This window comes from Bufo gargarizans, chromosome 1 (assembly GCF_014858855.1).
Source record: "Bufo gargarizans isolate SCDJY-AF-19 chromosome 1, ASM1485885v1, whole genome shotgun sequence".
Classification (NCBI taxonomy): domain Eukaryota; kingdom Metazoa; phylum Chordata; class Amphibia; order Anura; family Bufonidae; genus Bufo; species Bufo gargarizans.
The window spans coordinates 212,298,258-212,313,549 of NC_058080.1; the positions used below are offsets into that span (position 1 = coordinate 212,298,258).

General features: G+C 42.9%; 1 protein-coding gene across 2 annotated transcripts in view; it reads right to left on the reverse strand.

Annotated features, from left to right (window-relative positions):
- USP53 (ubiquitin specific peptidase 53) overlaps positions 1–15,292 on the reverse strand; it is a 61,244-nt gene that overhangs the window by 21,494 nt on the left and 24,458 nt on the right. For both annotated transcript variants that reach the window (XR_006390865.1, XM_044301180.1), the window contains exons 2-10: positions 15,002–15,094; positions 10,910–11,044; positions 9,932–10,045; positions 9,769–9,851; positions 4,974–5,079; positions 3,393–3,539; positions 3,131–3,280; positions 2,878–3,046; positions 1,715–1,867 (exon numbers count right to left, since the gene is read on the reverse strand). Coding sequence is in view for 1 of the 2 variants with exons in the window: in XM_044301180.1 (XP_044157115.1) it covers positions 1,715–1,867; positions 2,878–3,046; positions 3,131–3,280; positions 3,393–3,539; positions 4,974–5,079; positions 9,769–9,851; positions 9,932–10,045; positions 10,910–11,044; positions 15,002–15,094 (1,150 nt within the window). In the remaining variant the exon portion in view is untranslated. The remainder of the gene's footprint in view (positions 1–1,714; positions 1,868–2,877; positions 3,047–3,130; positions 3,281–3,392; positions 3,540–4,973; positions 5,080–9,768; positions 9,852–9,931; positions 10,046–10,909; positions 11,045–15,001; positions 15,095–15,292) is intronic.

Here is a 15,292-nt window from a genome sequence, read left to right on the forward strand (position 1 = left end):
TAGACACCCCACCCACATGACACTGCAACTGACTAATGCACATGGCCTTCAGCCACCCTTGGCAGCCAGATTGCCTGTTCTTACCCTATGGCCAGGGCTACACACAGGGGCGGATTGGCCATAGACCTTACTAACTTCCCAGTAGGCCGATGCCCGGGGGGCCGCCTGGGCTCCCTCATGGCGGCCAGTGGATATTTTTGGGGATGTATTTTGTGATGGACTGTGGTATTTGGCTTTGTTGGGGGGGGGGGGTGTATAATGTGCCGCAACATAGTATTGCTGGCCCTGCCTTCCATCAGTTTGGACCCAACTACAAAACGGGGCCACTTTTAGTATTTTTTCCAAGGCCACTTTAGGTTCCCAGTCGGCCCCTGGCTACACAGACTTTTAAGTGCTACTGATACAGCTAAAGCAGTCCACAAGATCAGAGCAGAAACAGATAAAGTACTAATAGTGCACTGTGTGTTCAGCTCTGGGACCCCCATTTATTGGCACAATGGGGGTCTCCTGATTTCTACAGTATGTGGCACTTCAGAAACTTCACTGTAGTTTATAGCAGTAATAAGATATGGCATATTCAGCAATTCACAAACTACAAAGAAGGTAAGCACGTCCATGCATCGTCCAAACTGAGACAGAAGAATAGTTTTACATACCATACTTGAAAACTATATTACACTGGCGCTTTTATTCTCTGTGAACCTACCAATTCGAAATACTGCCTATTATCACACAATATAATTGTCATACTAAGGCCACATGCACACGACTGGTGTGTTTTGCTGTCCGCAAATTGCAGATCCGCAAAACACGAATGGCGTCTGTGTGCGTTCCGCAATTTGCAAAACGGCACGGACAGCCATTAATATAACTGCCTATTCTTGTCCACCAAACGGACAAGAATACAAATAAAAAATACAGATGACTCATTTGTACATGATATAAAGAGATTATATCACATGTAATAGTTGAGGTGTCATTTACTGATTAACCTGTCCATGTAAGAAGATATACATAGGACGTACAAAAAGGCCATTAAATAAAAGAATGGGGAAACACATTTATAATATCCATAGAAAATATTATGGCCATTATCCATTAGCCCGACACTATAAGGAGAAACATAGGGGTTTAAGTGGGGGAACTCAATTCAGTGGAATAGATATAGTTAAGGGAGATAGGAGATTATTATTTATTTTTTTATGTCTAAAGTGTAGACACGTTGGATTTTTAATATGAACACATTAACACCAACAGGGTTAAATTCAGACATTGAACTATTTGCATTTGAATGAAGAAGAAAAGCAGGCTGAAACATCAAAGTATGATGAGAGAGAACTAAGTTAAAAATGGGAGGGGAGGGGGAGAATCCTATATAAGGACCACTAGGAGAGCCAGTCTATATCCCTGACGAAGTATAACGATTATCCAAAACGCATTGGAGCTTTTTTTTGACACTCCTAGATACCTGCAACTCAGTTCAGTGACGTCATGAAGCGCTCTGATTTGAGCGCGAGTTTAATACTGAGCGGTGCCACCCTGAACACAAGTACCAGCATACAAACAAGGATTGGTACGTGCAGAAAAGTGACAGCAAGGTTCAAACCGGTACATCTATACATATTTGGATCTATGCTGTGAATGCTGGTATTGTAAGGAGGAAGTGTGGGGAATTGTCGCGCGGAACCACATTATTGATATTAGTTTTACATACCAGGTCCCCTTCCAGCGCTCATCTGAAGAGCGCCGCCATTAAATGCTGGATCATTCTGATGCTTGCAACCGCTGTTCTGATATATATGTTCTCCAAGATCACAATCTCTATTGTACTCTGGCTTTTTTGATGTCGATGTCATTCGATCATTGGCTTAGAGGAAACAAAAGCGTGTGCAGGAGTTACTATCGATAGCGTTTCATGTCTCAGGTGGCAAAAGCCATAAAAGAAGAAGTGGAAACCTATAGAAGGGGTGGACTGGTGAGAAAACAAGCGGACTATATGTGCCCTCTCCCTCGCCCGTTCTCCCGTCTAATATCAACTGCCCGCAGATTTCTTTTAAAATATACACTGGGAAAGTGTGTGAAATAGGCTATTGCTTATACAGAGTTCTGTACGTACTTGGATGCCAAAGCTAAAACAGATATTTTTGCTGTATATACGGAGCAGGTTATGGCGACACCCAATCCTTAAGGGGTTTGCTCATTATAGAGACTACTATTCCCAGTCTCCTTGGCAAACAGCCAATTTTGTGGAGAAGACAGACAGATATTTCCCCAGGGAAAATGCAGTATTACATGGCAGCCATTCAGAGTAATCACTATTCATGCACTACAAGGACAGCTCAGCTCGTCCCCCTCTAAGAGGTCTATAAAGCCCAATATGCACAGGGGCTGTCTTGTCAAGGAGTTGTCTTAACCATTTTAAAGGGGTTGTGCAAGAATTAGTTTTTTTGGCACCCACTTGGGAAGCTTGCTAACTTTCTGGCCCTGGCTCCTGGCTCCTTCTCCTCCCAGCCTGCGATGCTCCTCTGGGCTCCCTCGCTGTAAACATTCGGTTGAACGCCAACTGTAGCCAATCACTGGCCGCGGTGAAGACCAGCTCCGCTTATGTCACGACAAATCGGATTCCTGTCTCCGCTGCGGCCAGTGATTGGCTGCAGGCGGTGTCAACCAAATGTTTACAGCAAGGGAGCCCAGAGGAGCTTCACAGGCTGGGAGGAGGAGGAACGAGATGCCATCACTGGGAAGCAGGCAAGTAAGATTCCCTTTACAGGTCCGGCCAACTGTGTTGGCCAAAACCCCACTCTTTAAAAATAAAATAAATAAAAATCACAAAGCAATGAGACAGATTACTGTACTTTAATGTTTTTGTATACACACCAGTGTCTTCATTGTTGAAGAGTCTTTTGTAAGGTGTCCAGTGCATGACGTGCCTGAGAGCATCATCTGTAGTCACCGCGGTGCCATCAGGATTTGCATAAAATAGTAGCAAAGGCTGGTAATGACACCGAATGCACTTGGTGACTACATCTTTCCATTTGGTCCCAACCTGAACAATGAGAGGGAAAAAAAGTGAACATAAAAGTTGCAGTGAACTAAAACAAAATCCTTGCACAAAGACTTCTAGAGTTACCTCTTTCACCGACGCATCATCAAATAAGACCCATCTGGCACTTTTAGTATGATAGGCAAAGGCACAATAGTGTCGGCTTGTATAGCAGATCATACCCACAAGGTAAAGTCTACTTTCTTTCGCTTTTTCATCAGTAACTCTAAAAAATAACTAGGGAAAAGAAAAAGTAATACTTCAGTTCACCACTCTTGGAAAGAAAAAAAAAAAATAGGCATCCTATGCAGAAAAATGCATTGGCGATATTGAGAACATTGGTACAAACCCCAGGTAAGTACAGCTGTGTAGCCAAATTCCGAACAACGTCTTCTGTCAAGTCCGAGTTCTCAGAGTCCCACACAAGACCAATAGTTACTATCTCTGGACAGTTCATCAGCACCCGACGAATCTTGATCTTCTGTCCACAATTACTCTAAACAAATGCAGATATTAATATGAAAAAGGTCTTCCGAGACAGATCAGAGTTGTAAAATCTATCATCTCAGACCATCACCAATGTATACAACCCCTTTTGCACTGCTCAAAAATGTCTGCTACCCCCAGGCCATAATGAAGAAGCAGTCTCTGAAATATTCACAATATCATCCTTTGACATTCAATGGGGAAGATTTTTTTTTTAAGGCAGATTTGCAAGAATTCATATTGTGGTAATTTGAGGCAAATTTATCAATGTCTGATACATTTGGTCCAAGTTTAAATCCATCACTGCTGTCATCATACATTACTGGAGGAAGATTACAACAATGTGCAACTTTTTAAAAACTCACAGGTGGTTTAAAGGGGTATTCCCATCTTAGACAAACGGGGCATATGGCTAGGATATGCCCCGATTGTCTGATAGGTGCAGGTCCCACTGTTGGGACCCGCACCGATATCGAGAATGGAGCGGGGAGCGCTGTGGCTGGAGGACCCCAGATTTCCGGGGGTCTGTCCACCACCAAGCGCTAAAGCCCGCCTCTCCCATAGAAGTGAATGGGAGTGTGCCACGCATGCGCGGCCCATGCTCCCATTCCTTTCTATGGGGCAGACGGCAATAGCCAAACCAGCGCTCGGCTATTTTCGGCGACCCCATAGAAATGAATGGAGGGTGGCTGCGCATGCGCAGTGCGCCCTCCTCCACTTTCGGGGCTCTGCACCTACAAGACAATGGGGGCATATACTAGCGATATGCCTCCATTGTCCGAGATGAGAAAACCCCTTTAAAGAGGACCTGGTACGTCTCCTGACAAGTTGTTTTAGGGACTACTTCCATTGCCTGTGTAATAACTATTCTAGAGCATATATTTCTATGACCATGTTGCGTCGTTCCTTTGTTATTCCAAGTAGGAGATTTATTAATAAATTGCCAACTAGGAGTCACCAGGTGGGGATGTGTCTACGACTTGCAGCACTGATTGGATAGTCCTTCTAGTAGGAATAATATTTGGATGGCACAACAAAGTCATAAGAATAGATGCTCCAGAATAGTTAATCCATGTAGAAAGCAATTACTAAAACAGACATGTCAGGAGAGGTAATGGGGCTTCTTTAAAGGGGTTTTCCGAGATATTGTCAGTGGGTGTGATCATCTGTTTGAGAAGGCACTGGCGCTCGCGGTAGTGCAGCCTTCTCTAGGCCATGTGACATCACATTCATTGGTCACATGGCCTAGGTGCATTGATGTGAATGGAGCTGAGCTGTAATACTTAGCACAGACGCTATCAATTTTTTTTAAACTGGAGTAAGTGGTGTAGAAATGCAAAATGATGCAAATGGTTACAAATAACCCCGCCAAAAAAATGTCATAAAGCCCTTTATTTGTGACTTTTTGAAGGTTAAATTCTCTCTTTGACTTTCATCTACTTACAGGACACTTCCTATAGTCATCTGCAGTGTTGGCAGCCTGTAGTAACTCCGCAAACATCTCTTGCTTCAGGCGCTCATGTCTCTCCAGCATTCGATCAACTTCATTACTAGATAAGACACGGAAGGTATGCAGGTGTTAAAAGCATCACAAAGGGAATATATTAATTTTCTTTTACAATTCATTATATGCTCAATTTCTCATTACCATCTATTGCCATAGTGATTACTGGTCCCGTGGGATTTTTCATTGTGGCTTCTTTGCATGTAAATTAACTCCCAGGGCAGAGAGAAATGTAAACTCATCTAACAAAGTCTTCAATTAATCCCGACTAGCCAGGCAGGTTTGTACATTAGAATTAGCACAACTATGAAGGGGAGGTCAATTAGATTTGCTCAGTACACTGATTTATCCACATTTCTCCTGATTTTGGATTGGGGCACTAAATAGAGTTAACATTCACATTTGATTTAATAGGCTAGAGTAAAAAGATCTAAAATTAGAATTTAATTATAAACTGCAATAATTTGTGATGACCAATTACTTTATTTGGCATTTTAGAAGCAATTCTTCTTCGAGAACGCCAGGGAAGAAGTTGGCAAAAAGGTCAGCCAAGAGACTTTGCTAGCCATGTGAAATGTTTTTGATACACTGATTTTATCTCCTGTGAGTGTAATTAAAATATGTTAGATTAAAACGCAACTGTGTTGTGCAGCTCTAGGTCGGAATCCAGTAAAAGATCTATGCCGGGGAACTACAAAACCCAGCGTACACAGTGCAAGTACAGCACAGTTTTAGCTATTGTAACTAAGGGCCTTGGAGCTGTATGAAGATACCTAGTATAAGGGACAGGAGAAAACACAAGAGGTGAGAACTGATTATCTATCACCACTAGAACATGCTGCTCATCACTGTTTATAGTACAAGGACAGGTGAGATGAGAACTGATTATCTATCACCACTAGAACACCCTGCTTATCACTGTTTATAGTATCAGGAGAGGACAGAACACAGGAGAGGTGAGAACTGATTATCTATCACCACTAGAACACCCTGCTTATCACTGTTTTGATGAGGGCCTTAGACTGATAGAACATAAAATACATTTATGATTAACATTTCTAAACTTTTCAAACTTTATATAAAAGTTAATAAAGTTACAAAATATGAATAACTATTTTTTAAGCTGGAGACGGAACATTTCTACAGACTCCATAGCCTTAGTACCGCCAACCATTAGAGCAGTACATTTTAGAAGTAATATTCTTCTATTTCTGCTCATTTACATGCCTGAGTGGACTATGTGCGTCCGAAGTATTGGGGTCAGCTGCAACTGCTATAACTGTCCTTAAAGGCTGTGTTTCAGCTGCCTGCATCACAAAACGCTGCTGTTCTTCTATAAGCATTGGATACAAATGAATAATAGGATCACTAAAGTAAGTGTTGCCTGCAGAGCTAAACACTAAGGTTTTCATTTGGTCACTACGCAAGTCTTTGCATCCATTTGTTGAAAGCAACATGAATTGAGGCATTTATCCATTCTTACCATCCAATTATATTTACATGCGCTTATTTCCCGCGAAGGTTAAAGCACATTAGCAGCGCCATACTCCAGCTAAATTGCAGAGAGCTCACCCAGACACGATGTAAGTATTTTAGTTTTTTTTTAAACTTTAACAGTAAAAGCGATTTTCATTCCGAAAGTCATACCAAGAGGCAGCACAGCAGCCCAAAGAAAGAACATCTGCTTGTGTCTGGAACCCTGGGCCCAAATAACATGGTGCACTTACAGCTTGAGTCACAATTCAAAAAGGCTGCAATTTAAATACAACATTAACATGCTAAAATCCTCCCACGCCTCGCTAACTGCGCATTATTTATCGGAAGATTGGAAAAACTTTGCCCAGCAAAGCTTATAATGCCTCTGACTCACTCGATATAAGAATGCAGAGGAAGTAATTTCCTGCCACTCATGTCTGAAACACAAGGCAAAATGTGTTTTTGACAGGATTAATTTGAAAATGCTAGATATTGGAGAAACGCGCTTCGCCTTTTGAAAGGTTCTCAAAAGTAACATGCTGCAGTTCCAAAAGCTGTTAGCGACGTTTAGCTCCCCATTCACTTAGACTCTCACTTGCTGAGATCAATGCTGGGTAAAAACTTGCTATTAGACCGAATACGAAGGAAATGCAGTGCAAAAGGCTGCATAGCGCTCTCTCCCCTACACAGACATGCCCTGCAAGCAAACAACATTCACATATGGGGGCTAACGCCACATGTGATCCACTGTATGTCAGCCACTGATTTCCACGGTAAATTCTTTGTTGTTGTTTTTTTCACATGAATATACTCTGACATAATAAAACTGAAAAACAAAATATTAAGGCAGGCTAGAAAAATGAAGTATTCATATGACCATCACTTTTCTCCAGGGTCAGTCTTGGTCAAACTTGAGCATTTACATTCTTAGTAAATCTCCATTATTTAGCACAAGATTCAAAATTCTAAAACTCTGTGCAGATTTATTTCTTACCATTTCTTTATAGTAGCATCTGGAGCTCCTTTTTTCCCTGATACAAATAGAATTCTGGCTTCTTGTAGCCACCACCAGAGAAGGTGAGAGGGTGGACAGTCACTAATGTATGCATGGATGTTTCTTTTCATTAAATGTACTATCTTAAATGGGTTCTTCAGGATTTAAATAACTGATGACCCATCCCCTAGGATAAGCCATCAATATCCGATCGGCGAGGGTGCGACACCCTGCACTAGCGACACCCAGATTCGTCCACAGGATAGTGCATGGTGCTCAAGTGAATGGGAGTAGTGCTGCAGTAATCAGTGTGGTTCCAGCACCAGAACAACTCCACAACCAGCTGACCGGTGGAGCTGCAGCATGTCGGACCATCAACAATCTGATACTGAGGATGTATTCTAGGTAAGGGTCATCAATTGTTGAACTCTTTTAGGGCTGGGGATACAAAGCGACTTGCCCGGGACAAGCTTTGCATGGCCAAAGATCGCTTTGTAGCAGTGCAGCCTCACAATTTGAAGGAACGATGACCATGAACCAAGAAACAAAACAAAAAATCCATCAGTGACGATTCTGGGGTTGTGGGCCGTGGCAAGGTTGAGCTGCAACCCCATTCGGTTTTGAGGCTGTGCTGCTACACAATGAAGGAGTGCAGTGCCTTCCCAACAATTTTAACAAAAGGGTTTCTACTAACACTTTTTCAATGCAAGAAGTACATAGGGAGTGAATGACCTGGGATTTAGGACCTTTAATGCGATTAAGGGAGATACATACCTGTACAGTGTGGTGATGCTGCCACCCTCCTGGTTGATTTTTTAAAAATATGCCTCCTATGCCCCGCTGTGCCTCGCCAGATTTCTCCCGCTCAGTATGCCAATACTGAGCATCGGAGCAATGGGGAGGAGACGCAGTCTTTTTCTGTGGGAGTCTCCTTCCCCCTGGCTGTAGCGCTGTCCAATCGCAGGGCAGAGCGTCACAGCCAGGGAGAAAAAAAAAAACTCCTGATTGGACAGTGCTACAGCCAGGGGGAAGGAGACTCCCACAGAAAAAGACTGCGTCTCCTCCCCATTGCTCCGATGCTCAGTATTGGCATACTGAGCGGGAGAAATCCGGCGAGGCACAGCGGGGCATATTAAAAAAATAAATAAATAAATAAAATAATATACGGAAATTAGATAGATAGAGAATATATATATATATATATATATATATATATAATCTCTCAACCAGGGTGGCAGTATCACCACCCAGTACAGGTATATATCTCTCTTAATAAAATCGCATTAAAAAAAGGTCCTCTTTAAGTCTCATCAGCTTACCACAAAATGAGTAAAGGTGCATTTACACAGCCCGAGAATCAGGCATATTATGGGGAATAACAGTTCCGGCGAATGGTCATTCCCAACAATCTGGCAATGTAAATATAACGCCAGGCACATGCAGGCACCACCGATTACAGCTTCTGGGCAGCAGATCGTGCCATCTAAACAGCGATCTGCTACTCAGAAACCTTGAGTCTGTATCCCTATTGCGATCCCTCGTTCTCTTACAGTGAAGAAAAACGCTGAGGGTCTCCTTAACTAAAGGAGCAGCCGACTGCCTAAAAAGGAACGCTTCCTTCCCAACAATCGGCTGCTTAGTTGGCCTGTGTAAATCCAGCTTAAAGGGGTTGTCTCACTTCCGTAAGTTGCATTTATCATGTAGATGCAGTTAATACAGGCCACTTACTAATGTATTGCTATTGTCCATATTGCTTCCTTTGCTGGCTGGATTAATTTTTCCATCACATTATACACTGCTCGTTTCCATGGTTACAGACCACCCTGGAATCCATCAGTGGTGGTCGTGCTTGCACACTATAGGAAAAAGCATCAGCCTCTCTGGTGGCCGGGACTGTGAGAGCACACACAAGCTGGTGTTTTTTCCTATATTGTGCAAGCACGACCACCACCACTGATGGATTGCAGGGTGGTCTGTAACCATGGAAACAAGCCAAGTATAATGCAATAGAAAAATGAATCCAGCTGGCAAAGGACACAATATGGACAATCACAATACGTTAGTAAGTGCCTTGTAGTAACTTTCTCTACATGATAAATGCCACTTACTGAAGTGAGACGACCCCTTTAAGTAACCAGTAGCCAATACAGAGCAGAGTGGAGTGAGATGGTATATATTCAATCAATGTGTAAGGCGTATAATAAAAGGTAAATCATTTAGGGCTTCTGGTTAAATGAATGTAGCAGTGGTATGTAAAGCACTTACCAAAGTGCAGTAGTGGAAATGTAACGTACAAACTCTGTAAAAGGCAATGGATCCGATGAAGCTCCACAACTCCGACACACACACTGTGGAGAAACACATAGGGTCAGTAAAAGAAGATGAAATAGGAGCCGATATTTGGAGCCGGAAACATAAAGCAAACTACCTGCTCATACAGAGTCATCGCAAACTTCTGATGGGTGATGCACGATTTGGAAGTGCACATATCGCCCTCACTATTTGGCACAATGTGGAAATGAATTCGCTGTAGTATATTTTCCTGCATGTGGCGCACAATGGAAAGAAAAGGCCGATTATTGAGAGCACAGGAGGTGAACAGGTGAAGGCGTGCATTTATGGATTTATTAGCGTTTCACAATCAGAATACAGAAAACATCTTCTGGCCGCCAGTTTCTTGGCCATAAAAAAGGCACCGATTTTATCTGCCTTGATCAAGGTTTACAGAGATGTCAGACACATGACACAAGTACTATTAAGTACTAGTATGCCAGTGGTTTAGACTATTGCACATGAAAGGGCGCCATTTCTGAACATCAAAAAAACATTTTTTGTAGTTGCTCGCAATTCTCATTCCTAAAAAGGGAAATCCTGAAGCCCATGAGTCCCCATAAGGCTCCATATACACGTCCGCAATTCTGTTCTGCATTTTGCGGAACGGAATTGCGGACCCATTCATTTCCATGGGGCCGCCGCACTATGTGCTGCCCGGATCCGCAATTCCGTTCCCGACAAAAATAGAACATGTACTATTCTTGTCCGCAATTGCGGACAAGATTAAGCATATTCTATTATAGTGACGGAGATGTGCGGTCTGCAAAATGTGGAACGCACACTGCCGGGGTCCGTGTTTTGCGGATCCGCAAAACACACACGGATGTGTGAATGGACCCTAAAGCAGCGATTTCATTACATAATTTAGGAGATACAGTGTCACCTTGCCCAATTCTTTATATGGTCTGTGGATCAGAGGATGGGCAGTCAAGGGCCATCCCAATAACTGCAAGACTAGCAAATGGAAAGGAACAGGAGACCTTCCCACTGCATCCAGGGTGGGGGGGCTGATGCCTATTCTGACAAGAGTGGTGCAGACATTCTGTGTGATTTTACATGCAACAATACTCACAAAGCACTCGGCAGCATCATCCATAAGTCCGAGCTGGAAGCGGTGCTCATCTTTAAAGCTTTCAGCAAGAGCAAGCCTCATGGCATCAGAGGGGAGTACCTTCTCGCGACTGGTTTGAAACTGGGAAAATATGGACTGCAGGCAAAAGAAGCAAAACAGCAGCTTTAAATCCATAATCCAGGGAGCGGTCACTAATTACACCACATTCATTAGGTTATGTGCAGTGCTACACCCAGGTAAAATAGGAAATGTACCAAGGCTGGTGTAGCGTACAGCATACAGGGACAGTGCCCGGATTACTACCACCCTTCAGAGTACAGCGGTGAGGTTCTGTATATCGGCTGTGCCCCTTGTAGCCATACAAACAGGAATTCTGTGTCTTGGAAAAGTGAATTCTTCATAAATATTGAGTTTGAACCTTTTTAACTTTTGCTGCATGGTTCCAAATGACCATGAAATGACCGCGGCTTTAGACTCAATTCTCCACACTAGCAATATGGGAATAAGTAGTCCAAGACGGTAGACGGTGGCGATGTCTGCATTAGGTACCAGAAAAATCTAAAGCTTCTGCTGCTGTCCCCATGTTACTGACCAATGAAGGAGCTGGGCACAGGTCTCCAACTACAGGCCGCTGGGAAGTTTCAGTTTTGTTCATGGGCTATGGACACCTTTGGGTGAATGTTTTTATTGCATCGTTTCAGTGAATTATTTTCTAGTACTGGCTGTAATATGGGATAAAACATTTGTTTTTATTAAAGGGGTTGGCCACTTTCTGGTTAGGTGCCCAATGTGAAGATGATTATAGCCTTTGTGGATATTCTGTGCCCTTTGCTGTATTTCATAAGACATGTCTCCTGGTTAGACAAATCTTCTCTGCTGTTCATATAGAGGTCCTGTCCATAATAAGATGGCCGTAAACAAGGGAGCATTCTTTATGAAACATAGAAAAATGGCACAGAATTTCAATAATTTGTGTCTTATAGACCTCCTACAAACATATTGGTCAACTGTAACCAGGAAGTTGCCAACCACGTTAAAAATTGCGGTCAGTCTTCTGCGGATTGTATGCGGTGCTCATACATTTCAAGCTGCTCACTTCCATTCAGTGTGAAGTTTATCAAATGAGCTTTCTGATGCCTAGGGGGTATTGACCACTGGTACAACTGGGAGAAATTCCAGTTGGCCAGTTTTGTCAAAGGGTCGCCATCATGGTCGTACTGATGGTACTGCAATCAGATGCAACTAAAAAAATTAATTAAAATAAAATTCTGCTTACTGGCAGGGGAAAATGAGGAGGAGATTGATGAAGCAATGAAGCTCCGGCTGTACCGCAGAGAGTCATGCAGCTCTTCTCTGCAGGAAGTGCAAAGAGAACTCCAATTGGTGGAACAGCATCTCCTGCCTGCTGCTCACTATTCAGCACAACCAGTGCCGGCTGCCAAGGTAGCACTTCTGCCAACTTACCTGCCTTAGGGACCCAAAAGCAATAGTTTATGAGACTCTTCAGTAGTCCCCACCAGAAACCGACAACAAGGCCACCTGTTAGTGTCGGATGGGGACTATGGAAGAGCCTCAATCTGTTACTTGTTGGCCCCCCAGGCATAGTGGCTTTGATGGCAGCTATGATCACGATACACCCCATGTATAGTTGGGGGTGATTACCAAATTATGGATGTTAAGCAGAATGAAGGTGCCAGTGCTGTGCACCCTCAGGAGATCATAAGTCTTTACCTCTCCCAGGTACTCTATGGTCTCTGCACACTGCATCCTTGCCTACACTGACACTCTTGAGGAACAGAGAAGCCAAGAGTTAAATATATAGAGGTGGCAGAATTTTACTCTGTTTTATCTATAAGGTTACTTTCACAACAGTGTTTTCCTTTTCGCAGTTTTGTCCCCATTCATGGATTTTTTGCAACTGTCGTGTCGCAGTGCAACACCATAGCCTATCATTATGGCAGGGCACTGTGGAGGTCACTGCTAAAGAGGTGTTCACTGTGGATGTTAGTGTTAAAGGGGGCAGGGTCCTGTGGAGGTCTCTTAAGGCAGTGGGGTACTGTTGAGGTCACTGTTAAGGGGATGGGCCCCTGGGGAGGTCACTGTCAAGGTAGTGGGGAGCTGTGAAACTGAAACTCACTGTTAAAGAAAGGGGCAGAAAGGTCCTGCATACTGTCTCTACTGTAGTGTATGGAGTCTGTTCAGCTCTATTGGGGTCAGTTATGTGCCCTATCGGGCACTTCAGTTATTTTAGTTTTTCTGCTCCTTTACTCAGACCCATTCAGCGTTTGGACCCCTGCCGATCAGACACTAATCCCCTTCCCTGTAAATAGGGGATAATTTATTCTAATGCCACAATCCCTTTTATGAGGATTTCCACCTTCATTTTACAAAAGTCAACTAATATAGAAGCCAAGCCATGTTACCTTCAGCACACATGAGTAACCTGGGACACGCTGGTTTCTAGGGGAATGCTGTCTGACAACATCTACAGCTGGCAGCTTAAGAGTTAAAAACATCATGAGTCACCTGGCACAGTGCCGACAGGAGGGAAGGAAGCCTAGCAGCAGCAGCATAGCCACGTCAATGCTTACCTAAGCCTAGGGACTCATGCACACACCAAAGTTTTGGTTTGCATCCAATCCGCAATTTTTGCAGATTGGATGAAGACCCATTCATTTCAATGGGGCCGCAAAAGATGCCATGTGCGGTCTGCATCCGGATTTCCGTTCCACGGACCCGCAAAAAAATAAAAAATAGATGTAGTCCTATTCTTGTCTACATCGTGGACGCGAATAGGCAGTTCTAACAGAGATCAGGACGTACTCATCCACAAAAAGTGGAAAGCACACGACCAGTATCTGCAAAAACAGCTACAGCCATGTGGATGAGAACCTGTTCAACATACTATACATTGCACAAGTGGAAGGTATACATGTGACAAACACAATGGGGCCATGTATGGTTCTACACCAGATCTGTTGTATAGAAAAGGCACAAATTCAGTTTTTCCAATACACATGCCAAAAAGTGGTTGGGGTTGAGGTCAAGGGAAAGCTCATTTACCAATATTTGCATCAGAAAACTGGCACACATTAGACTCTTGGCTGGAGTAGATTCCTGTTTTGGTGCACAAACAGAAGATGCAACCATTTTATTAAAAAGGTGTGTGCCAATTGGTCAGATATTCCACCAGCGGGGTTTTCACATCTCGGTGAATGACCCCCAGTGACTGATGAACTGCCATATTAGTTGAAAACTTTACTCAAAAAACCAAAACACGCGAGCACGTAAAAAACGAACTAAAAAAAACAAACAAACAGTAGCTGAGAGTATTCAGCACTTTCCAAGTGGATGCCCAAAGGAAATGCAAATACAAAAAAAACCTGTTTAACTAGAAAACTATGTAAGGGAGAGAAGAAAAACAGGCATGTAGAAGGAAAACGGCCAATGAATGCCATTTTACTGGGCAGAAGAGAAGACCATGCTATTCTGCTCACCAAAAGTTATGAAAACCTGAAAAAACAAGGCCAACTGATGCCCATCATAACCCCAACTGAAATTAATGAGACTGTTCACGGAAAAAATAAAAATTGGGGGCACATACACAGAACCAAGCCTATTTTAGAGATTAGGACCAAAGGACCGTTTTCATTTTTACTTCTCCACATTCATAAAGCCAATAAATCTTACTTTTCTGTCGGCATAGCAGTATGAGGACTTGTCTGTGTTACAAGATTACATTTGTATTTTTCAATGACGTCATTTTGTGGTACATTTTGTTTTGTAAATGTTTAACTTCTACGTTTCTTTTTTTTTTTTGTCCCACCTTGGGGATAGACTGTGGGATCAACGGAGTGCTCTTTAGATACACTGACAGGCATCCCAATTTGGCCCTCTGGCAGGGCCTAATAGGAATACAAAGATGGTAGAACTACATTAGGTCCTAGCGACATCTCAGGGGAGCAGATGGGGTGACAGAGGAATACTTAGATGCCGTGGTCGCTAATGAATGTGGCATCTAAGGGGTCAAACTGCTAGTATCATAGGTTTCTCAGATTATGTCAGTTAAGATATGTCAATGTAATTACCTACCTTTAAAGCACAAAATATGCATGCTTCTCCTAAACAAACATGTCCAGTTAGCCCACGTAAACTGCGCCGAAAGATGTCCAACTGCCACAAAACCTGCAAGACAATAAAAATGAAATAATAAGCCAACACCAAAACAGGTTCTATAGATTATAGAAAAACGTACTAGACAAAGATCCTAATATACCAGGTGAAAATGTGATTGGCATCTGGGACCATGTCTACCAGGCCTTGTTCACACAGTGTGCATTTATTTTTACATTTTAAAAATCAAAGTTTTTCCTGGCAAAGTGG